The sequence below is a fragment of the Mirounga angustirostris genome, unplaced genomic scaffold, assembly GCF_029215605.1.
Source record: "Mirounga angustirostris isolate CCGP_5_RB_7025 unplaced genomic scaffold, mMirAng1.0.hap1 SCAF_14, whole genome shotgun sequence".
NCBI classification, from domain to species: domain Eukaryota; kingdom Metazoa; phylum Chordata; class Mammalia; order Carnivora; family Phocidae; genus Mirounga; species Mirounga angustirostris.
Genome location: NW_026991722.1, coordinates 80,621,900 through 80,649,688, shown reverse-complemented (window position 1 = coordinate 80,649,688; position 27,789 = coordinate 80,621,900). Strand labels below are relative to the sequence as shown.

At 47.7% G+C, this 27,789-nt stretch overlaps 1 protein-coding gene across 1 annotated transcript in view; it reads left to right on the top strand.

Moving 5' to 3' along the window:
* KSR2 (kinase suppressor of ras 2) overlaps nucleotides 1-27,789 on the top strand; it is a 467,494-nt gene that overhangs the window by 257,184 nt on the left and 182,521 nt on the right. The window contains exon 10 of the mRNA XM_064577689.1: nucleotides 22,858-23,042. Within this exon, the coding sequence (XP_064433759.1) occupies nucleotides 22,858-23,042 (185 nt within the window). The remainder of the gene's footprint in view (nucleotides 1-22,857; nucleotides 23,043-27,789) is intronic.

Below are 27,789 nucleotides of genomic sequence, written 5' to 3'. Positions count from 1 at the left end.
GGCTAAGGGAACAGTAGGTGCAAAGGCCCTGAGGTAGCCAGTAAGAACTGTGATGGCCCCCGTCAGGAGACGGGCAAGAGATCAATAAACAAGAAGTAACATAACATCAGGTGGTGGTAGGATAAACAAGGAAAAAAATAAGGTGAGTGAGGGGACAGAACATAACATGGGAGGCCACTGGAGGCTTTGGAGTGGATGGTCAAGGAAGGTCTCCCTGAGGATCTTGCTATCAGGGCTATGTACATTCTAGACTCCTAGCTTTTGGGAGTGGCTTGGCAGCATCCTCTTTGCTCTTTGGTGTTGAGGGTGACTGTGATCTCAGCTTGCGGGGGCAGGATGGTGGGGGGCTACTCTTAGCTCTGTGTTCATGTCCCAAAGTCCCCACTAGGCTCCACTCTGTGAAGTGGGTCTGGAGCTCCGAATCCAGGTGTGTGTAACTGCTCACAGCCAAGCTGTGGACAAAAGCTAGGAAGGGTTGACAGAGGCAGTGATTAAAACAAATGACCCAGGAGGTCATTACAGTGGGGACCTCTCAGTAGCTTGACTGAGGCTTAGAGGAAGGGATGGAGGGAGAGTATTAGTTTTCTCAGGCTGCCTGAGCAGGAACTGCAAACAGGGCAGCTTAAACAAGAGAAATTGATAGTCCCACAGTTCTAGAGGCAAGAAGCCCACATCAAGGTGTCGGCAGGTTGGTTCCTTCCGAGGGCTGTGAGGGAACCTGTTCCATGCCTCTCGCCTAGCTTCTCGTGGTTTGCTGGCCATGTTTGGTGTTCCTCGGCCTGCAGAAGCATCACCCCCATCTCTGCCTCATCTTCGTATGGCATCCCTCCCATGTCTCCTCACCTCCTCTTCCCTCTGGGTGTCTGTGTCCAAATTTCCCTTTTTCATCAGGGACACAAGTCCCGCAGGATTGGGAGCCCACCCTACTCTAGTATGAGTGCATCTGAATTTAATTGCATTCGCCATGACTCTCTTCCCAAATAAGATCACATTCTGAAGTACTGGGGCTTAAGACTGGAGGGGACACAATTCAACCCATAACAGGGGAACTTAAAAAAAATCTTTTTATTGCAATCTAACACGTACGCACAACACTAGTAAGTGTTATAACTGCCTGAATTGCCATCAGATGAATGTACCCATGTAACCAGCCTCCAGATCTAGAATCCCCAGAAGCCCTCCAGTGGGGGGCTTCTACTTTTCATTGTGTACCTTTCTATACTGTTTTAACATTTTAAAACTGTGTGGACTTACTTTTACAATAAAACCAAACTGAACTTAAAAATAAAGAGCTTTAGCTGATGGCCGATCAAGGAGAAAGAGCTGATATGGATTCATTCCTCCACCCCCTGGGAAGGAGAGCAGCTTTACTCTCCATGCTGGGTGCTTTTCAGTGGAGCTGCCCACAGCGTCCTGCAGAATGGTTCACGGTACCTCCAAGTATCGATCAACTCAGTCCCCTGGCTGCCTGGGGCAGCTGGTGCCCCCTCCTCTGCTTACCCTGGTGTATACCTTGGGTCACTTTCTGTGTCAGGAGGGGAAAAAGGTTGAGGAGTCTAGCTTGACGCATACCATCTCAGGAAACTGTCCCAGGCACCCAGGGAAATAGGAACTATAGTTAGTCCCATTAGACAGGTGTGAAGGCTGAGGCTCTGCGAGGTGACTTCCAGGTCTGGTGTCTTAGGGGCTGTCTTGACATCTGGATGTGGCGAGGGGAGGTCACGGATATCTTTGGATGTCTGGAGTCACTCATGAGTCCTAGGGAGGGTTGGAGTGAGAAGGGTCCTTTTGGGGAATGGCCCTCTCTAACCCAAGTCAGTCCCTTTACAAGAGAGATTAAACAACCTGGCTAGAATATCATAGCAGGTGGGCTCTGATTCCCATTCCAACTCCTGGGTCCACACCCCGGATGACTTCATGATACTAGGTCCAACAGCATTAGGATGCAGGCCCTCCCTTCTTACGGAAGAGAAATCCAGGGTACAGAGAAGGAAATTCCAGGTTTATCTGAGTCCAGATCCACATTTTTCTTGGCGTCCTCCGTGAAACTTAGCTGTAAGGACGGCTCAGGCTATTTATTCCAGGACGATTGTTGCCGTGATCACTTCTGAAAGTCTGTACACGTTGTGCATCTGAGAAATCCACTCTCATTTGGGGTTCACCGTCCACTGGTTTTCTTATGATGCAGATAATATATGTTGATCATGGGTGCAGTGGGAACCCAAAGAAACCAAGCTGGGGCCTGGGGTGGCAGGTGGCAGTGCAAAGTACTCCACCGGCCTGGATTTTATGGCTCCTTTGTTAATGGTCATAAACTTGGCATTCGCTTCTGGTACTTGGGGAGCCCTGACCCTCTAATTAAATTGGATCTGAGCAGGTGGAGAGCACTCAGCTACAGAAGACATTTCACAGCTGCAGAGAAGGTGGAGGGGAATCAGACTCGGCTGCCTGAGCCAGCTCTCAGCGTTCACTCGCATTTGTTCAACCCCCTTGCCCCCAAGGGCTGGCAACTCACCCCTACTGCGAGCCTTGGGGCCCTCCCTTTGGTCTTCTTATAGAAAAACATTCCCTCCCCAAGTCTCTCTCTCTCTCTGTCTTTCCCCTCAGGACTCTCCTCCCACCCCATTTCAGCTCTCTATTATCAGAAGATGGATGTTCCACTTGTCGACACATCTTTTATATTGTGATAAAATGTATACAATGAGGACATTGCCATTATAACCATTTTAGGTGCAGCGCTCATTAAGTACGTTCACATTATTCTGCAGCCCTCACTCCTGTCCATCTCCAGAAAGGTTTCATCTTCTCAAACGGAAACTCTATAGCCATGAAACACTAACTCCCCAGCCTCTCTCCCTCCAGCCCCCCGGGCACCCACCATTCGACTTGATAGTCTTTATTCTCTAAGTACCTGGTGCAAGTGGCCTCCTGCAAGATTTGTCCTTTTGTGACTTTCTGATTTCACGTGACATGTTGGCTCAGGTGCCAGAACTCCCTTCCTTTCTAAGGCTGAGTAATATTCCACTCTCTGGCTGGATCACATGTGGTCAATGCACCAGGGCTCCAGTTCCTGTACATCCTCCACGCATTTTTAGGTCCCTCCCCTCAGACAAAGTTCAAGGGCCAAGTGATGACCCTTCAGCCAGTGTAGCTCAAGGAACATGGAATTGGGGAAAGTAATTTATTTGAGAAAGAAGAGGAGAGTAGTTTAGCCAAAAGGCAAAGGAGTCCGAGATGGTCTAATTGAAGCCCGAGTTTATTGCTCATGGGGCAGCTGACTTGAAAAAAATGACTCTCCTCTCTAAGCCTCAGATGTGCTTTGTCATTGGGGACAATAGTAGGACCTGCTTCCCGGAGTAGGGAGGGTTCCATGAGATTATACCTAGAAAGCATCTAGCCTGGGGTCTCATAGGAGATAAGCACTCTGGGAATATTACTGTGGGTGGAGGGTATTTATCTGCCCAGGATTTATCAACCACCTGCTTATGCTAGGCGTGGGGGATTCAGAGGCATGTATGGTCTATTGTGATTGTTGCTTCTCAAGACTCAGTCCTTGACGTGCAGAGGTCCTTAGAAGTGGCCACTCGTTTTGAACATTGAGCTTCCTCCTTCAGTTCAGGAATGTTCTAGGAGGTTGGGTCCATTCTTTGGGTTTCCGTAGAGCAGAGATTGGGAGTCATTCATTGCCCATAGCTGGTTCATTTTATGTTGATTCTTACTCTATACCATCTCCTATATTCTTGGATTAACGGAGGCCAACAGGCACTGGACATGTATATAACACTGTGTGTTCCCCTTTGTCAGTATTTATTTGTTCTGTGTAAATTCTTGGGTTGAGGGGGGGATCTGTCTTGGCTCCTCAACTAGATTGTTAGCAGCTTGAGGGCAGGTGCCTTGACGTATATTACTGCATATCCCTGTACATATATTTGGCCCTATCGTTCAGTAAATATTTGTTCAGAGAATGAATATAAGACTGGATACTGCCTCAGTTTCCTTATCTGCAAAATGGGTACAACAGCACTAGTACCTACCTCCCAGGGTGGTTGGGAAAACTAATTAAGAGTACACATTAAGGGGCGCCTGGGTGGCTCAGTCGGTTAAGCGTCTGCCTTCGGCTCAGGTCATGATCCTGGAGTCCCGGGATCGAGTCCCGCATCGGGCTCCCTGCTCGGCGGGGAGTCTGCTTCGTCCTCTGACCCTATCCCCTCTCATGTGTTCTCTCTCTCAAATAAATAAATAAAATCTTAAAAAAAAAAAAAAAGAGTACACATTAAGTTTTTTTAAGGACGGTGCCTGGCAAATAGGAAGCCCTGAGTAAAAAATGTTGTTTTATAGAGTTTACGGTGCTGTTTGCAGTAGAATACGGAGCTCCAGGGACTGGTGATGGCTCCCTGATGGGGATACCATGGAACACTTACGAAGCATTCCTTAAGTGCCAGGCACACGCTCTTTACACGCATCACCCATTTAATCCTCAGCCTTGGAGACAGGCGCTATTTCCAACCCCATTGTAGAGACGAGGACGTGGAGGCTCGGGGCACCCGGAGTGACTCACGCAAGCACACAGCTTAGTAAGCACCAGAGCGACGTCTAGCTGCCTCCGGCACCTGGTGCGCCGCTTTCCCCTACCCTTTCCTACTGCTTCCTGTCCCCCTCCACTGCGAATCCCATTCCTGTACTGACGCAGTTTCAGCCAAACAAGCAGCAGGCGGGCTGTGAGGAGGTAGTTCCTGCCTGCCCGAGGCCTGGGACCAGGGGTTGTCCGCAGGGCTTTCTGATGGGGCTGGGCTCTGCCGGAAAGAGCCCCCGAGTGCAGCCTGAGAAATACTAAATGATGTCTCTGCTCCCGGAATTACTTGGAACCCTCACGCATGTGGCTCTCTCCCAGGGGAAAGGCCCTTTGCATGACAGGGGCACCATCGAGCCCTCCGTGCCCGTGGCCTTGATCAGAATCAACTCATACGCCCATTCTCCCCTTTCTCCACATGCTCACAAACACTTGTTTCTTTCCATTTTTAAAAAGACCAGAGCCTGCTGGAGTGGTGGGGGTTGGGAGGGATGGGGGGGCTGGGTGATAGACACTGGGGAGGGTATGTGCTATGGTGAGCACTGTGAATTGTGTAAGACTGATGAATCACAGACCTGTACCTCTGAAACAAATAATACATTATATGTTTAAAAAAAAAAAAAGAAGAAGATAGCAGGAAGGGAAGAATGAAGGGGGGGGATATCAGAGGGGGAGTCGAACCATGAGAGACGATGGACTCTGAGAAACAAACTGAGGGTTTTAGAGGGGAGGGGGGTGGGGGGATGGGTTAGCCTGGTGATGGGTTTTAAAGAGGGCACGTACTGCATGGAGCACTGGGTGTTATATGAAAACAATGAATCATGGAACACTACATCTAAAACTAATGATGTGGGGCGCCTGGGTGGCTCAGTCGTTAAGCGTCTGCCTTCGGCTCAGGTCATGGTCCCAGGCTCCTGGGATCGAGCCCCGCATCGGGCTCCCTGCTCCGCAGGAAGCCTGCTTCTCCCTCTCCCACTCCCCCTGCTTGTGTTCCCTCTCTCACTGTCTCTCTCTGTCAAATAAATAAATAAAATCTTAAAAAAAAAATAAAATAAAACTAATGATGTATGGTGACTAACATAACATAATAAAATAAAATTAATTAAAAAAATAAAATAAATTATCCGCCCCCCCCCCAAAAAAAGACCAGAGCCACCCTCATGGGTATGAAGTGATACCTCATTGTTGTTTTCATTTGCATTTTACTAATGATGTTGAACATCTTTTCGTGTGCTCTTTGGCCACTGTTTGTCTGTCTTCTTTGGAGAAATGTCTGTTCAAGTCTTTTGTATGTTTTTTTATTCATTGGGTTTTTTGTCTGTTTGTTCCATACTCTCCTTTGATTCATATTCATCATCTCCTTCCCCTGAGCCCCGCCAGCCTGGTTGTCCCTGTGGCAACTGCAGAGGGGGTGAGCAAGACTCTGGGTGGTATGCCACCTCTGTGGGCCCTTAGCTAAGCAGCTTCCCCAATCTGTGCGATGGGGACCTGGTCCTCTACCTCCCACACTTTACCCCAAGAGGCGGTAAAGCTTCTCAGTAGCCTGATTTTGACTCCTGCCTCTCAGTCTCATCTGCGGCTCATGGCTTGGCCCGTGGCCCTTGCTACCTTCCGAGATGCTTTTGAGCCCGCAAGAGATCTGGTGTGGACGTTGGAGAGAGAGGGAGACAGCCACCCAGCATAGGGATTCTGCACCCAAGCAAACAAGGGGCAGGAAGGGGCCTCTTGAAACACCTTGATGGGATGGCGCTGTTGGCACCCAGAATGGCCTCGGGCAAGCAGCAGCCTATCTGTGTCAGCCCGTGAAGCCGCTCCGATGCATCATTCATCTGGAGGCTGAAGTCACACTGTAGACAGCAACCCCCAAGGGCAGGCCACTTTGCATATTCAGGAGGAAGAGGGGAGCCTCTTCTCCAGCTTCCTGGGGCCCCGTGGCTCCAGGTGAGGACTGGTGCCTGCGTGGCCCCTGCTGGAGTCTTTCTTTGCAGCGGTGAGACTCCAGGCGGTGCCCCCTCCCAACGACTTCAAGATTGCATTTGACAGGGGCGCCTGGGTGGCTCGGTTGGTTGGGCGGCTGCCTTCGGCTCAGGTCATGATCCTGGAGTCCCGGGATCGAGTCCCGCATCGGGCTCCCTGCTCGGCGGGAAGCCTGCTTCTCCCTCTCCCTCTGCCTGCCTCTCTGCCTACTTGTTCTCTCTCTCTCTCTGTCAAATAAATAAATAAAATCTTAAAAAAAAAAAAAAAGATTGCATTTGACATTGCTGTTCTAGGCCGCCACTTGAGACACCAATTGCCCTCAATCCCAGGGCCCCCGTGGAACAAAGTGTCCAAAAGTGTAGCAATTTTCTTTCTACTTTAAAAAGCCGCTCGTACAGCTTCCCATTTTTCCTCCCGTCCCCTCAAAACTACAGCCCTGATTCTTTTGAAGGTCATTTTTTTTTAAAGATTTATTTATTTATTTGAGAGAGCAAGAATGAGAGAGAGAGAGCACATGAGAGGGGGGAGGGTCAGAGGGAGAAGCAGACTCCCCGCCGAGCAGGGAGCCCGATGCGGGACTCGATCCCGGGACTCTGGGATCATGACCTGAGCCGAAGGCAGTCGCTCAACCAACTGAGCCACCCAGGCGCCCTGAAGGTCACTTTTGCAGCATTGCCAGGTGATGTTGGGTCCTCCCAGAAGCCCTGCTCCTCTTTTCGAGAATGAGGGTTTGCAGATTTTCCTCCGCGTCAGAATCGGTTTGCCGGTGGTTGGAAAACACTGCGTGGCATTTCGAGATGCGGTTTCCTTGGAGATGGAAACATCTGCCTGCAGATCTGGGAACCTGCATGACCACAGACCGGCTTTTGTGCCTGGTGGGATCTGGAAAACAGATCGCTAGATGTGGAGCAGAAGGCTTCAGCCCTGTTTTTCTTTTTCTAAGCCAGCAAAGTGCCACAGAATGAGACCCCTTTGATGTGATAATGTGAGAACGAGAATGGAATTTTTCTTTTTTTTTTTTTTTTTTTGAGATCACTGCCATTTAATTAACCTGTGTGCTGGCAGCAATTAGTTCAAGATGTTTAAATAAGTAACACACGTGCTTGTGTCAGAGGCTTAAGATAATAGTTGAATTGTTCATTTTCCAGGTCTATAGAGACAGATGAACAAAACTGCCACAACCCTGCCCTCTTGGAGTCGATAGTCTAGACCAGGGGTCAAAAACTAAGGCCCATGGGCCAAATGTGGCCCCCCTGTCTGTTTTTGTGAATAAAGTTTTATTGGAACACAGCCTTCCTTCTTAATTTCCCTCCCTCCCTCCCTCCTCCTCCTCTCCATTCATTCTTCTCTCCCATCTTACTTCTCTTCCTCCTTCTTTTTTTCTTCCTTCCAAGTTACACACAATTACACTCATGGTAGGCATTTTTTTTTTTTTTGTAAAAAATTCACACACAGAGTCAAATGTGGAAGTTTCCCCAGCTCCCTTCCTCCCACTGTTTTTCTCAGTGGAAACCCTTCCAGTTCTTTTTTTTTTTTTTTTTTTTGGTGGCCTTTATCAAACAAAAAAAGAGATAGAACTGAAATAAAACAAAAGCATTTGTTTGGGGTCTAAGATTGCAATTGGGGGAGCACAAGTTCAAGTAGCAACCCAATTTGTGTCCCACTAGGGAGCATAAGTCAAGGGTTTTTAAAGGCAGAAAGGAATGCTTGTGTTCATTGTTTTCAAAGAATTTTGATTGGTGTTGGTGGCAGAAAACTAATTTTGGCTGAACATAATTGGTTGCTAAGGCGTTCACTAAGCAAAGTCTCTTACTGTAGCAAGTTGCAAGTATTCCTCTTGAGTCATTGGACTGTTTGCCGTTTGGCCCAGTTCAGAAGTTCATGGTTCTACCTGGTGAGGATGCGCATAAGGCCCCACCTCCTTAATTGGCTTCCTGGCTTCGTTTTAAATCCCTTTGATGTGAATGACTCCATTTTATTTCATCTTCCACACCTTAAATACATCATATGACTATATAGGAAATACATTCAAACATTTTGTAAATGTATTTATACATATTTATGTTTGTATAAATGAGCTCATACTATATGTGTTGCTTGACAGTTTTCTTCACAAGTTAGTGTGTCTTAAGGTTTAACATACCTGCTTGTGGAAAGCAGGAGTTGGTGAACCATGGCCCTGGAGCCAAATCTGGCCCACCCCTTGTTTTTGTAAATAAAGTTTTATTGGGACATAGCCATGCCCATGTGTTTATGGATTGCCTAGAATGGCTTTGCGCTTCAGTGGCAGAACTGGGTAGTTGTGATGGAGACTGTATGGACCACAGAGTCCACAATATTGACTATATGGCCCTTTACAGAAGTTTATTGACCCCAGACATAGAGCCACCTCATTCTTTTTAATGACTGCATAGTATTCTGAAGTACAGATCCATCCTGTTTTATTAAATCCCTCCCTTATGAAGATGTCTCTGGCCTTGCTCTGTCTACGTACTCCGGTGGGGACCTGCTAAGTGGGACTGTCTCTGGGGAGCCTGGGATTATCATAAATACTCTGGACTTTCCTGATTCAGAGCAGGGTGGAGCTTGGGTTTCAAGGTTTGGGGCAGTAATGGACTTCATGGCATATGTGGTTGTGTCCCTGTGGTTCAGAGAATGTCCTTTGTTGCTCCATTACCTCTTTTCTTCTGGCATGCTCCAGCCCTGGTCTGGCCTCAACTCTCAGCCTTGTCATTGAGTCTGTAGAGAGCCTGAGCAGATGCTAGCAATGGGAATGGTGTTTTGTTCTAGAGCATCAGCCTGTGCCAGACCCACCGGTAACAGTGCAGGCAGTTGTCATCGGTATAGACTTACCAAACTGAGCGGAGGTTCTCAAAATTGGGGAGGTGTTTCTAGAGAGCTTGTTAAAATGCAGAGGTCAGGGCCCTACCTGACATCAAAGGATTTGAGACACTCTAGAGCTGAGGGTACTTAGCCTGACTTAGGGAAAAATCGAGCTGTAAACTTTAAGAGAGAAATCCAGCTTTAGTAAAGGTTTCAAGAATGCATTAAGGGTCTTTGGTTGCAAAAAAACTAGAAGCATCTCTGGTTGGCTTAAGCAGAGAATGAACTTCTATGGAAGATTCTGGGGTAACCCTTAAGATAGACAGGAAAGCTCAGAAAGGAGCAGGATCCAGAGCATCCTGGGGGCTCTAGCAGAAATGGCTTGACGGGTTTTGGGGGGAGCCACCGGTAGATTAACTGACCTTCAAAGATTTTTCCCATCATTGTCATGCCAGTCACGATTCATGCTCCCAGGGAGATTTCTACTGGTCTGACTTGGCACCTGGTGACTTGGGGAGGGTAGCATCTGTCCCCTGGTCGACACCCCCAACAAGACTGTGCTCAGAGGAAAGAGAATTCCCTCAAAGGGGTGGTGGGGTGAATGCTGGATGGTCACAAACAACCCACCGTAAAGCATTACAGGTCATTGGCTAAGGTCTTTTAAATACATGAACCTTCGGGGCAGGAATAAGTACTGTCGATGGGAACGTCAAGTTACAATTCCCAAAAGGGCCTCCTCTATATTATCTTATCCCCAAATGAACAAACTTTGTATCATAACAAGTCACTGTTGGATGAAAAAGGAGAAAGCAGGTCAAAGGCCTTGGTTTGAAGAAGCAAAAAAAAAAAAACAAACCCCACTGATTTCAGGCAACAGTTCTTCACACTCATAGGGAAAAAGAGTTTCACACTCACTTCTTGGAGTCACTGTAGGACAGTCACGGATGACTTACTGGAAACCCCACACGGCTGGGATCACACTGGCTGAGGTTTTGCCATGCTCTCTGCTCAGCTCATGCTGACTCACTTGCCCCCCGCACCGAAGCAAGGGGCAGACGGAGGGTCCGGAGAGGTGATCCCACCATATAAATAAGACTGGAAGCCTCATAGATTCTGACCTGCCCAAGGTCGCGCTGTAAGTCTGGAGGAAAGGGAGCCGCATTGCAGGATCATCGCAGTGAGGGTGGATGAGCTTTTAAGGATGGTCTGCTCTCAGCCCTCATTTTACAAGTGAGGACTTCGATATCATGCCAGGTTCAGCGGCTGGCCTGGGGCGCCCAGCTAGCCCCCAGTATTGCGGATCCTTCCCGAGCCATCAACAGCTGGTAGATGCTGTTGTCTGTCTGACACGCCGTGATCCTCCAGCGGGGATCTCCTAGAACTACCAGGTTGACAGATAGGGCCTCTTCACGCATGTCCATAAAGATTCGCTCTCAGTTAATTTCCCTCAGGGTAAAGGAGCTTCTTTGAAGTACTCCATTGGTGGCGAAATACTCAGTTCCCCTGAATAAATATTTCTAGCCAACTCCAGCTCACCAAGAGAAGGCCCTTCACTGGCGCAACACTTGAGCAGACGATTGTCAATTCTGCCTTTGCTTAGGATGCTGACCCCGGATGATTTTATACAGAGATGTCTGGGGTGTTGAGAATCCAGATAACAGCATGCTTCCTTGCCGCAATGTCAAGAGCAAATCCAGGTCCTAGGGAGGCTGCAGTGTGTTTTAGGACTGTGAGCACCGGGGTCGGACAGAACTAAGTTCAGATCCCGGTTCTCTACCTTTTATAGGCTGTGTGACCTTGGATAACTTGCTTTTAGCCTTTCTGACTCTGTTTCTTCACCTGGAGATGATTTTCCCCATCTTGAAAAATAAAATGAGCTAATGCCCATAAAATGCTTAACAAATGGCCAGGCACATAGTAAAGGCTCAATGAACGGCAGCTGTCACAATTAGAGCCAAGATACCTGGAGCAGAAAGGGACAGAGACTGCTCAGCAAATCCCTGCTTCAGACAGGAGGGGAAACCAGCCTCAAAGCCCACAGTGACTTGCTAATAATGACAGAGCGAGGTCAGGAACTCAGCCTCCTGCTTTCTCCACACAGTCATCTTATCAACCCAACACATGGCCTCCCTCGGGGTCACCCAGTAGGGTGGGTGTCCTGGGCGGAGGGGAGCGGTGTGGCTGATTCACCCTTCGTGGCCACTTTCCTATCAGTCTCCTTTAGGGGTTCTGATTTTAGGGGATGTTTATGAGTCAAATGACTCCCTGCCTATGGGGAGGCCAAGGAAAGTGGGATGAAGCCAGCACTGGTCATCACTTACTGGGCTGATGGAGGCTGCCCATGTCCCACTGGCCCCGGGGAGACAGCAAGAGCAGACCTCTGTGCCAATTTATCTTGGAAATTGTCTTTTCTTCAGGCAAGGGGAGGGGGGAAGGAAGCCTAAAAGAAAACATCCAGCCACATGCTTGTGAAATCTCTGCCCAAAATCAGTCATCTTTTTTAATAATGAGGGCTGTCAGAGCCCTGGTTCAGTCGGAAATGATGGCCTGTGTAAATATTTGGTCTGTAACTGATTTATGGGTTGGGGAACAAAAAAATAAGATTAGTCGCTAATCACAGGGATGCAGAAAAATCAGCGGGCCTGGAAGGCAGAAGTGAGGTTGGCTGTCTGGGTGAGCTCAGATGGGGTGGGGGGAGGCTGGGCCGGGCTGTGCAATGGTATTCACTTGGAGAGGAGGCTGTGGGCTTCCAGATTATTCCATAATAATGGGCCGAGACAGCCTTGTCCATGTGCAGGTCAAGAACTAGGTGAGAGCAACTTTGTGACAAGATGCCCCGTTTACAGGCACAAGATTGGCTCTTCCTAGTGAACCCTGAAATCAACAACCTACACAACCCCAAGCGTGCATGGGCACCTCTGTAAAATGGGAATGTGTGCAATCAGCTCTTACAGTTGAATTAATGGAGCTGTTAAGAACAGGCTTTGAAGTCAGTTCAATCTCTGTTCACACCCCAGACCTCTACTGAGTTGTGACCTGGGTACATTAACTGTTGGGAACCCCAGTTACCTTAACTGCAGGGGTTATAATTGTTGCTCCCTCAAATGAGATGGCGTGTCCCAAGCACATCACCTGCTCCCGGTGTCTCAACCCTGCGGATCTTGGTGACAATGCCAGAGGTCCTGAGAGTCCTGAATTCACAATCCCAGATGGGCTAATGCAGGTGCTTACCTCTCTTGCAGATGAGCCCCCGCCACAGCCACCAGATACAGCGCATGCCTCCTATTAGAAATCACTGTATAGGGTGGGGTGCCGGCCTGGCCACCCCCCATACAGCATGGAGGCAGAGTGGATGCCCTGGAGGGCCGCCCCCTCCTCAACTCCCCTGAACGAGGAGCCCGCCAGCATGCACATGCTGGTGCAATGGAAACACAGACTTCCACTGGGCTCCCTGTCCGCCAGGTTCTGTGCTGGGTGCTGGGGATCCACAGAGAATAAGTCCCACAGGGTCCCTCCATGGGTGGGAGGGGCCCACACTCAGCAAATCATCCAAACAACAAGCATGTACTCCAGAAAGGGGCCAGATCTTTGAAGAAACGTGTAGGTGCTATGACAGGACCCGGTCTACGCCAGGAGCGGGCAGGATGGGGAAGGAAGGACCCCAGGTGGCAGGGGTAGCAGCTCTTGGGGTGAGCCAGATGATGGGGAGGGGGTTGCAGCGTGGTTTGGGTGGTTTGCTTCACGTTTCCTACTTTTAGGTAGGTCCAGATCCTACTATATAGCACAGGACTGGCAGGCTAGAGCGTGAGGAACCAATTCAGCCCACGGGCGATTTCTGTAGGTGTTTTACTGGAACTTGCCACATCCATTCATGCACACGTTGTCTTGGGCTGATCTTGTGCCGCATCAGTGGGGCTGAGTAGTTTCGGCTGAGAACATAAGACTTGCAGAAGCCTCTTACAGAAAAAAATGTCACTGACTTCTGCGTTAGAACATTTTTCCTGTCCTCTCTCATTCCTTCTTCCTCTCTCATACCCTGTGAGGATCTGAAGTGGTGTCTTAGTGCACGGGAGAGGAATATATATATATACATACACATATATAATGTATATAGTGGAATACGATATGTAGTGTATATAGAGGAATACTACATATATATAGTGTATATATTATACATATATACATATTGTGTGTGTGTGTATATATATATATGTATGTATATATATATGGAACAATGTGCTCTTTTCCCAATCAAGTCTTAATAGAAGGTCTCTTTGATATTGAGAGCTGATCTGTTACTGAGCAAAATTTAATCTTAAAAAAAAATACCACATATCTATTCTTAAGATATTTCGCACATTTTTTAACTACATACATTTATATATAACATATATTTAACCACAGACTATAACACATATATAAATTTATATACATAAATATATAATATCCTATATATTATACTATTATAAAATATATAAATATATAAATTTGTACACATAAATATAATAAATACTATATTATATATTATACTTGAATATATATTCTATATAAATTTACATATTTATAATACTATACTGTAATATAGTATAGTATGTATACTATATGCTATGTCTATACATATGTAAGTTTATATAAAATATTATATATATAATGAAACATATACATATGTTTAATTTCTAGGAATCTATAAATGACCGCATTTTTATATCTGTCAACTAAATCTGAAATACCAGTTACCAAGTGACTGATAGAAGCCATTTGGGAAACAAAATCCCTCTCAAATTTGATTTTCAATTTAAAACTTACTCAAAAAATGAGACATCATTGTAATATTAAATAACGATTGACCACATTATTCCATGTCTGTACCTCTGTTTTCTACAGGGTTTTTTTTTTTTTTTGGTTTTGTTTTAATAAAATAAAGAGAAAAAATTCAAGCCCAAAATACTGCACGTCATTTTACAATGATGTTTTATTATTATCATCAAAGAATACTCCTGGTACTCAGTTCCAATGGTTACTAAGTTCAAAGCCTAAAAGTAACAGCCTCTTGTGTATCCTTCCAGAATGTTTCCATACAGGGGAGAGTATCCAGCTAAGACTGGGCACCTAAAGGGCACACCAATTTAGGAAACCTCAGATGTCTCTTCCTCTTACCCTACCACACTGTTGGCCGGCAAGTCCTGGGAGAGCTGTGTTCCAGATACTTCCTTTTCCTCCCCATCTGATGTCCAGAACTTGGTCCACGCCACCACCATCATTTTTGTCTAGGTGATGGCCACAGCCTCCTCTCCAGAATCCCAGAATCCCATTCTTGCCCGCACGATGGTCAACTCTCTACACATTGGCAGAGTGGTCTTTCAAGAATAGCATTAGTTTTTGTCATCTTCTTTCTTAAAACCTGCCAGCAGGTGCCCACTGCTCTTAAATAAAACCCACTTCCCTACAGGGGCAAGCACCGGTTGATCACAGTGATCTGGTCCTGCCCCTGATCCCGCCTTCCCTCTCTTCTCCTTGCTCACTTTAAGTTGACCTGCCCTGGCCTTGGACTCCCCAGCATTGACTTTGCCTCACTGCCTGGTCCCCTCTCCCTCCAGATCTTTGCAAATCTGGCTTCTTTGACATTCAGTTCTCAGTCTAAATGCCGTGTCCCCAGGAAGGCCTTACCACCCACTCATGACCACATCACCCGATTTTAATTCTCCATGAAGCTCCTCTTATTCCCCAGTATTTCCTTACTGCTTTATGCGTTTTTCTGTTTCCCCACCACCACCAGGATACCAGCCCAGGCAAGAGCATGGCTCTTGTCTACCTCCTTCACTGCTAGAGTCCAAGCACCTTATTGTCCTAGTGATAGTTATTGGATTAATTTTTGGAATTAAGCCAATTTTTGTTTTGTTGTATTTTTCTTGTCTTAGGGAGACACAGGGAGGGGAAAGGGGTGCTTTGAGCAAGCATTCCTTGCCAAGCCTTTTCTCTGGATGACTTTGAAAATCCTGTTGTAACTTTTCTTCTTCCAGAAAGGCTTCATTGCCTGCCCAGCCTGGTCATCACCACATCCCAGTGATGGGCAGCCTTCTTCCCTGGTCAGTGTGGTCCACAGACCTTTGTGTGTTTCCCCTGAAGCAAGAGGTCCACGGTGAAGAGGAATTCTTTGGTCCTCTTCATGGATACTTGTCCCTTTTCTCTTGATTTTGAGCCTGACTTTCCCATCATCTTTGCCCATAAAGAGCCTCAGTTTGTATAGAGGAAAGGAAGTATCTTGGCAAGGGACCATCGCAGGAAAGACTATTACCTAGCAGGTGCCAGGTGCTCTCTCAGGCACTCAAAGGACATTATTTCATTGGATCTTCATACAATCTTGTGAGATAGAGGAATTATTGTACAGTTTTACAGGTGAGGACATCGAGGTTCAGAGAGGTTAAGTGACTTCATGAAGGTCACACAGCTAGTAAGGAGGTGAGATCTAGTTCCTGTGTTACTATTATATATTTTTCTAATTGTAGAAAAATACCTACAGCATAAAATTTACCATTTTAACCATTTTGAAGTGTACGATTTAGTGGCATTGAGTACATTCATAGCTTTGTGCAACTATCACCACTATCCAGTTCTAGAACTTCTTCATCACCACAGATAAGAACCCCAGACCCAATAAACAGTCACTTCTTTGTCCCTCTCCTGCCCCCAGACCTGGCCAACCACTAATCTGCTTACTGTCTCTGTGGATTTGCCTATTCTGGATATTTCATCTAAACGGAATCGTAATGTGTGGCTTTGTGTGTTTGCGCGTACGTGTGTGTCTGTTTTCCACTTAGCTAACGTTATGGAGGTTCATCCACATTGTAGCATGAATCAGTGCGTCATAATCCTGAATCATATTCCATTGTATGGATAGACCACAGTTTGTTTATCCTTTCATTTGTTGATGGGCATTTGGGTTGTTTTCACCTTTTGACTCTTGTGAATAATGCTGCTGTAAATGTTGCATACAGTTTTTGTTTGAACACCTGGTTTCAGTTCTTCTGGGTATATATCTCAGAGTGGAATTGCTGGGTCATATGCTGATGTTTCCACTGTGGCTGCACCACTTTACAATCCCACCAGCAGTGTGCACGGTTCCGGTTACTTCACATCCTTGTCAACCCTTGTTCTGTTTTTGACTTCTTGATCATGGCCGTCCAAGTGGGTATGAAGTGGTATCTCACTGTGATTTTGATTTGCATTTCCCTAATGACCAATGATGTGGAGAATCTTCTCATGTGTTTCATGGCTAGGTGTATATATCTTCTTTGGAGAAATGTCTATTCCAGTCCTTTGCCCTCTTTTACATATATATATGTATATATGTATATATATATATGTATTTTTTTTAAAGATTTTATTTATTTATTTGAGAGAGAGAGCGATGAGAGAGAGAGAGAGGGAAAGAGAGAGCGTGATCACGGGGAGGAGCAGAGGTGGAAGCAGACTCCCCACTGAGCAGGGAGTCCAACACAGGGCTCGATCCCAGGACCCCGAGATCATGACCTGAGCTGAAGATAGGTGCTTAACTGACTGAGCCATGCAGTCGCCCCCATTTTAATATTGTTTTAAGAAACTTTTTGTAAGGCATAACTTTCATTCAGAAGTGAAGTGCACAATGTTTGTGTCTGGTTTGATGAATTTGTATATATCACGATATGCATGTAATCACACACAATCAAGACTGAAGACATGTCCAGCTCCCAGAAGGCTTCTTGGGTCTCGTTCCAGTCAATAACCTACCCAAAGAAAATCACTCCTCTGGCCTCTCTAGCATAGATTAATTTTGCCTGTTCTTGAACTTCATGTAAATAGAGTCATAATGGAGTCATATAGTACAATAGCTCTTTTGTGGCTGGTTTCCTTGGCCCGACACTATAAGATTGAAATTCTGCCATGTTATAGTCTAGCCAGAGTTTTCTCTTTTTTGTTGCCATGAGTAATCAATTGTATGAGTATACTATGCTTTATTTATCCTTTCTGTTATTGACGGACATTGAGACTAATCCCAGTGTTTGGCTGTATGAATAACGTTGTCATGAACATTCTTGCATGGGTTGTTTTGTGGACATGGGTGCACTCATTTTGGTTGCGTACACACCCAGGGGCACATACCAAATTTTTGGGTCAGAGGGTATGGTTGTACGGGTTTGCAATCTCACCAGAATTTGAGGGGGGTGGGGGGAAGTTCTGGTTGCTCTCTCTTCTTGCCAGCATTTGGTACTGTCAACTCTATTTTTAGCCATTCTGGTGGGACCTGTACTGGAATTAACATGTTTTTCGATCAATGTCTCTTCCTCTCCCCCCTCTTTTCCTCTTTCTTCTCTTTCTCCTTCTGTGTCATCTTCCTTTCCTTCATAGTATATACCCCATAAAGCTGTATACAAGGAAATCGTTGCTCTGAGGCCATGGAGTTGATATGCAAGTTTGTTTTTCAAATTTTAACTATTAAGATACAAAAATTTTACCCGTGTCTCATCTGAAAGCACTGCATATTCATCCACACTGGGGAAGTGCGGCTTACACTGTCTGACCCACTCATGCTTCTTTTTGCCAGTGCTTAGGTGGATTAAATGCCATGCTTGGGGTGTGTTTGAGCCAGAAATGAGGGTTGTAGCCTGTGGTCAAGGAGCAGAACAGATTCTACTAAACATTCTCCTGGTGTTAGACTTACCAGGCCCTTTGCTTTTCCAAACCTTCTCCTTCCCTGGGCTCTGTGCGTATCCCCTGCCCCCTCCCCACCCAAGAATGTGGTGCTGTTCTTTGGTTTTGAAAGGGGTCTTGCCCGGAGGCCTTATTTTGGGTAATCAGATCACGTCAACTGCGATGGATAGCAATGGCCCTGTTTGAGAGGGAGGGACAGCTCACACAGCCCCGTGTAGGGCCAGGGGCATCTTTTCCTGTTTGGGGACAAGGTTGCTGGGTGTGCGAGAATGTGTGCTGGGTCTGTCCTCCAGCCACGCTTGCGAGGAACTTGCCTGCCCCCAGGTCTGTCATTTCCTCCCAGTTGGCTGGGCCAGATGCTCCAGACACCATTAATGAGATGCTGAAGTTTATGGCCGGGTGAAGCATTGGAGTTCAAGGGGACACAACCCCACACGCGGGGAAGCTGAGGGTAAAGAGGCCACGTGAGCCAGCGGCTCTGCTTGACTCAACGCCCAGCAAGCTTTTAGAAGAGAAAGTGGTGCAAAGACTAATCATCAGTTTGGGACCCCCCGCAGCGATCTTTGCGACCAAGGCTCTGAGGGAGAGGTGGCAAATGGGCATTGATCAAAAGCCTAGGAGTGCAGAGCTGTCTGTCTGCCAGACCAAGGCTGGGGGTGGCCAGGGGCTGGCAAAAGAAATCAGGTGTGTCTCTGCCCTCAGGGAGCCCATAGCTGGAATGAACAGAGAAGATGCTGCCAAACCAGCCCTCCTGACTTGCAGATCGAAACTGGGCTACATTTCCCTTAGAATTCTCCCAAGACAGGTGACGCCAGGTTGTTTTTGCTTGAGTTGGAGCACATGGGCTTGGGTGGGAGTCTGTAGACCTAGCTTCTGGTCTTGGCTCTGCAACTGTGGGTTGCCTGCTTTGTGTTAGTTGCTGGGATACAGGCCCATCCCATGTGTGGTGGGCACAAACCATGGGGGAGATAGACATTCACTCAGCAACCACATAAGTAAAAGCAGAATTCCAACTGGGATGCATTTTGTGAAGGAAAAGCAGATAGTGCTGGGGACGCATGTAACCTGGAGATCTGACTAGTTCTGAAGGTTGAGGACTGTGCCTCTAAGGAAGTGATGCCTAAAGTAGGTCCTCACTAATAGTCAGGATGGGAAATGGTGTTCCTGGCAGAAGGAACAGCATGTGCAAAGATCCTGAGGTAGATGAGAATTTGGTATGGTGAAGAATCAGAAAGATGACCAGAGTGGCTAGAGTCAGAGGGTGACAAAGTGATGATAATACAAGAAGTTCTCCAGATAGTGATCCTTGAGGGTCCCTTGAAGCTTTTGAAAGGAAACCTTTGGGAGTTTTTAAGCAGGGGAGTGACGTGATACAGTGTATGCTTTTTAAAACGTCACCTTGGTGCCTGGGTGGAGGATAGATTATAAAGAATCAAAAGTGGGATGGGATTATTCAACCATAAAAAGGATTGAAGTTTTGATACATTGTTACCACATGGATGAACCTCAAAAACGTTAGGTTCAGCGAAAGAAGCCAGACCCAGAAGTTCCCATATTGTATAATTCCATTTATATGAAATATCCAGCAGGGACTGGAGGGAAGGGCATGGAGGGGAATTGCTTAGTGGGTACAGGGTTTTGTTTTGGGGTGATGAAATATTTTGGAACTAGATAGAGATGGTGTTCGCACAACATCATGAATGTACTTAATGCCACTGAATTGTTCACTTCAACGTGGTTAATACATATTATGTGAATTTTACCTCAGTGTAAATGAAAAGTAAAGAAAAAAAAATTTTTTTAAGTGAAAAAAAAGAAAGCGGGATTGGGGGTCTGATTCAGGCACAGTGGCAGTGCCCGCTGAAATGAGGGAGGAAAGTGGGGACCAGAGCTTGACGGCTGGAGATGGAGAGTAATGAATCAGTTGAAGAAGTAAGGGTTCTTGGGATCCTTTTAGTTCAGACATATTCTCTGCAAATTAGGCTTCAGGAAATTCTTCTGAATTCAATCCTGGATGAACAATCCTTTGCTGTACCCCGTAAAACAACGTGCATTTTCCCTAAGCACAGATGATGGCCCCTGAGCTGGGTGTCTTCCTGCCATGGACGTGCAGCCCCAGCTGAGCCCGGCTCTGGGGATGCTCTCAGCACAGCCTGCCATGTCAGGGAGCTCTGACTTGCCCACCTGTGCAGAGAGCAGCCTGGTCCACCTGGGGCTCATACGGCCCCAAAGGATGGAGCTGCCCTCGCCGATGCTTCGTGCCCCCTCGTTTTGCTGCTTTCCCCAGAATTGGTCCCGATTCCAGGGAAGACATTTATGTGATAAATTTCTAATATCCTGTGATAATGGAGAGATGTTCTTTTTAATTACACCTGCAGGATATACTGCAAAATATGCTCTGAATCTTACACAGTCACAATCATTGGACAATCATTTGTGTCTGTTTTCTCCTTTGAGCATGCTGGGTAATGAGGGCAGATGGTAAAGGTGAATCCCACATTCTGTCCATGAAGACTTCCTTGGTGGGCAAGAAGTGATGTATGATTTCGTGCCACCTACTCTGGTCAAATAGCCATTCATCCTCCATTTTCTCTTGCTCCTACCCTCTTTTCCTCTTGTCTGTCTTTCTATTCTCCCATCCTCTTTTTTTTCTTACATCTATCTCTCCAACCATCCATCATCCTTCTATCCTTCAACCTTTACATCCATCCACCCATCCATCCATCCATCCATCCATCCATCCATCCTCTGATCCATCTCTTTATCCATTGATCCATCTATCCATTCTTTGTCCTTTTCATCATCCATCCATTGTCCTTCCACCCTTCCAACCTTTCCTACTTTTCTTTTTCCCTCCCTTCCCTCCTTCCTTCCTTCCCTCTTTCCTTCTTTCCATCCATCCACCCATCTATTTCTTCATCCATCCATCTACCCATCCATTCATCCTTCCATCTATCCATCTGTCCATCCAGCTTTTTATCCATGCATCTGTCCAGCTAACATTTATTTTTATATACCCGTTCTCTGCTCCATCTCTGGTCCTGAGTTAGTAAAGCAAATTGACTCTCTGCAGTCACTGAGCTACTGTTAAACTTGTGCTGAGTTGGACTTGGTTCTCCTTATACAAGGGATCTGGCCTTGCCATTGGGTGGCCCAGTGCCTCAAGGCTCCCATCAGTGTTTTGGAAATAATGACGGTAGCTATTGCCAGAGGGTATGACTGCATCCTATTCATCTGCTAAGGGTGGTGGTGGGTTGAGAGTTGCTTGATGTTTCAGGTGAAAAACATGGCTCAGCTTCAACTTTTGGCTTCTTCCAGGCTAATTCCATGCTATACAGACACCCAGTTTAACCTGCTCCTAGTGACGTTAATAACAGGTCACCTGAACCCTCACTCTGTGCCTGGCCCTGTGCCAAGCACCTTATCTCATAGAATTGTCACAGAATCCTTCTTAGGTAGGTGCTGTGATTTTCCCCATTATCCAGGTGAGGAAACTGAGGCACAGAGATGAGATCACTTTCCTGAGGTCCCAATCAGGACCTGAGCCCCAGTCTCCCTGACCCCAAAGTTGGCAAGTCTGACCCTAAAATTATCCTGCCTCGGTGTAGATGCCTCTTTGAATCTCCACCATTGGAGGCTCTTGTGGGATGAAATGCCGCTCCCTTGTTTCCCTCTCTTCTCCAGCCATGGGCAGGGAGAGCCAGCTAACGTGTGTGGCTTATAAGGGAAGGTATCTTCCTGGGCCTTGCTGCAGACCCCTAGGGATATAATAAGCAGGGCTGCCAGCCCAAGCACCGCGAGAGCGACTCCACAGGCGCACTTGGATTCCTGAAAGCTGATGGGCAGCAGGCCTCCTGGAGAGGGTGACTTTTAGGCTGCGTGTGTGGGAGGCCTCCAGTCTTTAATTAAGGCACCTTCCTGGGCTCTCCATCTAGAAGGGAGAACATTTGCAAGGAGGGTTCACTTTGGCCACAAGGTGGCGCCCAACTCCGGGGCCAGACCTGCATGGGGCGGTGCGGGGAAGTGGGGGGGAGGTGGGGGGAGGGCAGAGTGGCTGGTTTGGGATGCTGTTCTAAATCACACTCCCTTAAACTGATCACCTAAGCTCCTAGGGAAGGGGAGAAGTGTTTCCAAAGCTGCTCCAGCGTTCATTGCATTCAGCTGGTGCCAAGCCAGGGGCTTAGAAATTCAGCCACGAAAACCACAGGGTTCCTGCCCTCAAGGAATTAGAGTGCAGTGCGATTAAGTACCAGTCATAATCCAGATTGGTCATTTAATAGGCACCTACTGTGTGCCAGGTTCTGTGCTAATTGCCAAGGACAGGGAAATGAACAACACAGAATCATTGCCCTAAAAGACCCACAGTTCACTTGCGAAACAAAAACTAAAAGAACAAATTTGGGAAAATAGGAAAGTACAGCTGCAGGGATACACTCAGAATACTGTAGACGAATTGAAGAGGAACACCCAACCCAGGCAAGGAGGGAAGGGAGTATCTGGGAAGGCTTCCTGGAGGAGAGGACACCAGAGCCGAGTCAGACAGATGGGGATTAAGCAGGCAGGGAAAGGGAGGGCTATTCTGGACTGTGGGGACAGCACCAGCAAAGGGTTGCAGGTGACAAACAGCACAGAACCCTGGCTGGAGCTCAGGGAAGGGGGGATGGAGAAGCCGCAATAGGGCCAGGTCAGTGTGGGGAGTGGACGTTGGTGCCATGTTAACGAGATTGGGTCTGCCGGCTCTCATTCTGTATGCACTTATGGATACATGTCCCTCTCTTCTTCTTCTGTCTCTCTTTCAGAGCCAAGAAGAAAAGCAAACCCTTGAACCTCAAGATTCACAGCAGTGTGGGCAGCTGCGAGAACATTCCCTCTCAGCAGCGCTCCCCCCTCCTGTCGGAGCGCTCCCTCCGCTCCTTCTTTGTGGGACACGCACCTTTCCTGCCCTCCACCCCTCCTGTCCACACCGAGGCCAACTTCTCTGCAAGTAAGTCACCTTCTTGTCGGCCAGGTGCACACTCCCTTGTTCTCGCTCAAGAAATGCTCATGAGATGCTTTGAACCGGGGCCTCCGCCTCCCACCTGTGCCACTCCCACCCCTCGGGATGGTTTCGTTGGTTTCAAAGGGAAGGGGCGTGATTAGCACTGGGAGGTTGACTGGCTGTTGTCATTGGTCCCACGTTCCTACTCTTTTTGCCTGCAGGTGTGTAGGGATGACAGAGAGAAGCAAGCATGTGGGACATGAAAGGAAACATCAGCTTTTTCTCTCTGCTTCTCAGTTGCCCAGTCACAGGATTTTTCTTGGGCCGCTGTGGATCAGGCATCTATGATTAAATTTTGTAATTTTCCCCCCCCCACTCAGGTCAACACGTATCACCTTTCATTTCAAAGATGGATTTGGATTCAAACTGGGCTGAGCATGGCCTGGGGTGTTTTACATTCTGCTCCTACGAATTTCTGCTAAAGACAAAGTGGTTATTACTCGGAGCAGAAATGGGACTTTCTGGTGATCAAGGGCTTGAGGTTTCAGAAGAGGTTTCATCTTCTCTGCCCAGAGGCCCATTTTGCTGAACAGGCTTAGATGTGGTCAGAGGGGAGCCCCTGAAAAAAGCCCAACCAGTCCTGCAGCTCAGACACTGACTTTTAATGGACTGGGAATTTAGGAGGGGGGACTGCTGGAACAGGAAGGAAATAACCCCGGGCCCCCAACACAGCCATGGGGTGATCATGTTGCTGCTCTGATAAATGATAAGCAATGTTTACTGGACACCTGTTCATGTTCATCACCCACACGCATGACCTCATTTGGTTCTTGCAACAAGCCATTGTGCAGATGAGTTGTTCCCATTGTATAGATGAGGAAACAGAGGCTCGGGGTCATCAAAGAACTTGGCAAACTCACACAGCTGTTGAGTCATTGAGCCAAGGTTTGAAGCTGGTTCTTCCTAACTCCAGAATGGATGAGCTTCACCATCACACATGATTTGATCCAAGATCCCTCAACTCTTCAGCAGGGAGCCTTTCTCTACATGTCGGTCCTATTCTTTACCTTTACATGAGGGTTTTTAAACTTTTTTTAGGGAGGCTGTGGACCCTTTGAGAATTTCATGAAATCTGTTATTTCTCTCCCTGGGAAATTGCACACACATATAACCTCCAACCCGGTGTCCAGTGTCAAGACTTTTGGGCTCAGAAGCTCTGCCTCAGCCCCGCTGGACGGTTGGCCTGGGCGGCATGGTGAATTCGGTCCACACATGTGCATGATGCAGCCACTGCGGGAATCAGCCGAGGGTCCAGAACCAGAGGAGACCTGTATGGACGTCAGTTAGGAGAAGTTCCAGAGCCTAGCTGGTCTCAGTGCCCTGGGGGCACTGGCCCTGAATCGAGTGAACTAAAATAGCACTCATGACACATATCAACACCAGAAGGCCAATTTACTAATTTGTCGAGAGAAATCACTGTCAGAGAAACCAGAACTACACTGTGGGGTGGGCCTGTGTGGCAGTCAGAGGGTGGCTTGGGAGCCCAGACAAGGACAAGGGGGGTGATGATGTATCAAATGTGTCATAGCAGTGGGCGAGGCAGGATGTCGCAGCCCCGGAGGGAGGTGCCAGGGGCCAGTCCCAGCTCTGTGTCTTTTTGAGCAGCGTGCCTGACCCCAAGCAAGTGCAGAACCCTTTCTGAGCCTCAGTTTCCTCATCTGTAAAATGGGGCTCACAATAGATGCCCTCCGTAGGTGGTTGTGAGGATTAGATGGGCTCCTCCATGTCAAGTCATCTGCACAGGGCCTGGTACATAATAAGTGCTTGATACATAGTAGCTGTCCTGACGATGTTAATTAGCTCCTTTTCCCTGGCACCGTTTACATCCTCTGACTTTCTGATTAGTTTGGGGGCTGTGGGTAAATGCCTTTCAGTTCACTTCCCCCCACGCTTCCCCATGGTCCTAAGAGTGCTTGGAATTTACCTTGGCATGAGGCCGGGGGGCTGCTTCCAGCAGCCATCTCTCTCTGGGCATCACCATCTCTGGGGGCTGGACCACAGGTCTGCACTTTAGCTCTGTCCAGGATAGAAACATCTTCAGCTTGCTTAAAAAACCACGGACTTGCACATTTAGACCCTTCCTCTCCTGCCAGAAAGTTTTATGAGGATTCACTGTGGCTCCCAACTTTTCCTGCCTGCTCTGGTCTCCATGAGAGAGGGGAGGGTTCTCCCCTTGCCTGGGGGCAGGAACAAAGTCCTTAATGAAAATCAACCCTTAGCACTAAGAGGCCGGAGAAGCACAGTTGCCTCTTTGGACTGTCCTGGTCCTTGGAGGCAGAGAGGTCGTCCTCTGATCTTCCATAAGGGAGAAAAGTCACATTTGAGTCTCAGTAGGAGAATGAGGGTGTACCCCAAATATTAGCTGGAATCCCATGGACCAGTCCCATTTCCATTGATCCTAATAAATGACAGAAACAGAGGGCAGCCCAGTAGAATCGACTCCAGGTTAGGAAATGAGAAGCTCTCTGTTAGAGTCTCCATGATGTCGCCATGGAGACCTCTGTCCCTGCCTTGTCACAGTTAAAACTCACCACAAACATTGAGGCAGGCATTCTAATTCCCATTCTATAGATAAGGAAACTGAGGCTCAAAAGGGCAAATGATCTTGCCCACGTGGTAGGGCTTGAATCCCGATCCAACTCTAGCCTGCATCCCTGCTCTTCGGTGAAGTGAATTCCTTTCTCTGTCTGGGTCTCAGTTTCCCCAATTGTATAATAAAAGACTCCACAAGGTTCCAGTCCAGAGCTTAGAAACTCTGTGATTTTAAGGCTAACCCAGTGAGCTTTGCCTGGGCAAATCTTTTGATCACTCAGAGTGCTGGTTTGAGGACCCTGGGCTGGGGTGGTTGGGAGGACACATGGGGCAGGCTCTGGTTCCCCCTTGCTTGTGATAGTCCTGTTCTCCCCCTACTCTGAGCTTCAGAAAAGACCTTTCTGCCTTTGGGTCCTAGTGCCAGCCTTCCTCCCTGTGAGCCAGCGGAGGGAGTCCCTGAAACTGTGTCCCTACCAGGCTGAGTCTGTCTGCCCCTTTGTCACCATTAGTTCTGGCCATGGCTGGTGATCCGCCATCTTGTTACCCCTGCTGGGGATGACTGGGGATGACTGGGGACAGCATTAGACAGATCTGGCTGTCGAGTGGCTGAGATTCAGACCTTCAGGGTACCCAGCCTCCTCCGATGGGCCGTGAGAAGAACTTCACCTCCTTGGGCTTACCCTACGTTCCTCATCTGGGAGTGACAAGCAGGGGGAGGGAGGGGAGTGGCAGGAGCCCCAGCTTACAGAGGAACCTTTCTCTAAGGCTAACTGCGGACAGAACACAAGTTATTAAACCCTCCTGCTCAACGTGGAAGGTGGTGACTCAGGAGTGAACCTACTTCCCAAAGAAATAGAGAACAATGGACTGATCTCTCCACCCTCGCTGCATTTATTCTGTGTTTCATCAGGGCATGCCGCATGGTCCAGATGGTGTCTGATTGGATGCCCTCTACCCATGGGCCAGTTCTGGTCCAACAAACGTTGTGCTGGTGGCTCCTTGTAGGGTATCAGGCTGCCGCTATAAGTCCCAATAAAGAGTCTTCTTCAGAATGAAAATATACTGTCTAGATGGGAAGGAGTGATGACTCATCATCATTCATTACCGTCTGGTGGAAGTGATTTGGGGAGTACAGCGACTAAGTGGTTGCTGACATTTCGTTGGGCCCTCGCCGAACCCCCTGAGTCAGTTTTAACCTGGCAAGGATGTAGTGAGGACAAAATGAGGAATGGGTGTACGTTTCCCAGTACAGGGGCTGGTGCTTAGAGCACTAAAGTCTCAATAAAGGGTAGGTTTGGCAGCTATTGCTGCTTGTCCTATGATGGGATAACTTGCAACAATGATGAAAATGAGGATAATAATAGCAATTGGCACTTATTGTGTATTAACAATGTTGCAGGCGCCGTCAATGCAGGCAAAGCAATTTACTTGTATTATATAAGCTTCCTAGTTCTCCATCAGGTAGTTTCTATTCTTAGCCCCATTTTGCAGATGAAGAAACTGAGGCTGGGAGGGTTTGGGTAGCTGGCCCAAGATCACAAGGGCAGGTAGGAAGTGGAGTTTGCTCTCATCCTGAATTCCCCGTTCTGTAATGCTGAGGAACAGAGCTTCCACGCCGTCCTCGCTGAGACTGGTTTGCTCATCAAGTAGGGACCTTAACTTGTCCCAATGTCCTTGCTGGCGCCCTGGCCTCGTTGGGGGATTGTGTTGTGGGGGTCAGCCTTGCTCCAAGGATGCCTCTTGTTTATCAGCACCCTGTGCTCACTCAGAGAGCAGCACCCACACTGGGTGACGAATCGTTACCCTGCCAGATTCCGGTGTTGATATGCAGGGGATCCATTGTCCCAGGTGGTAGCCATGCCTGGGGTGGGGGGTGGGGTGCGGGGCAGGCAGCTGCAGAGAGTGGCCAGAAGAATGAGTTGCAGACAGCTTTTGCAACTCATTTATCCTGGACATCTTTGGTAGAAGATGAGGAATGGCAGGCTACTTTTTACCACCTGCAGTGTTCTGGGTGTTTCTTTATTAGCTGTGGGGGTCTAGGACTTCAGGGCAGCAGCTAGCAAAGGGAACAAGTGACTGATGATTCCCAGACGGCCCCTTCTTGGTCCTAATGGCACCAGCTGGAGTTTTACACAAGGCCCCAGTCCTAGAAAATATTGTC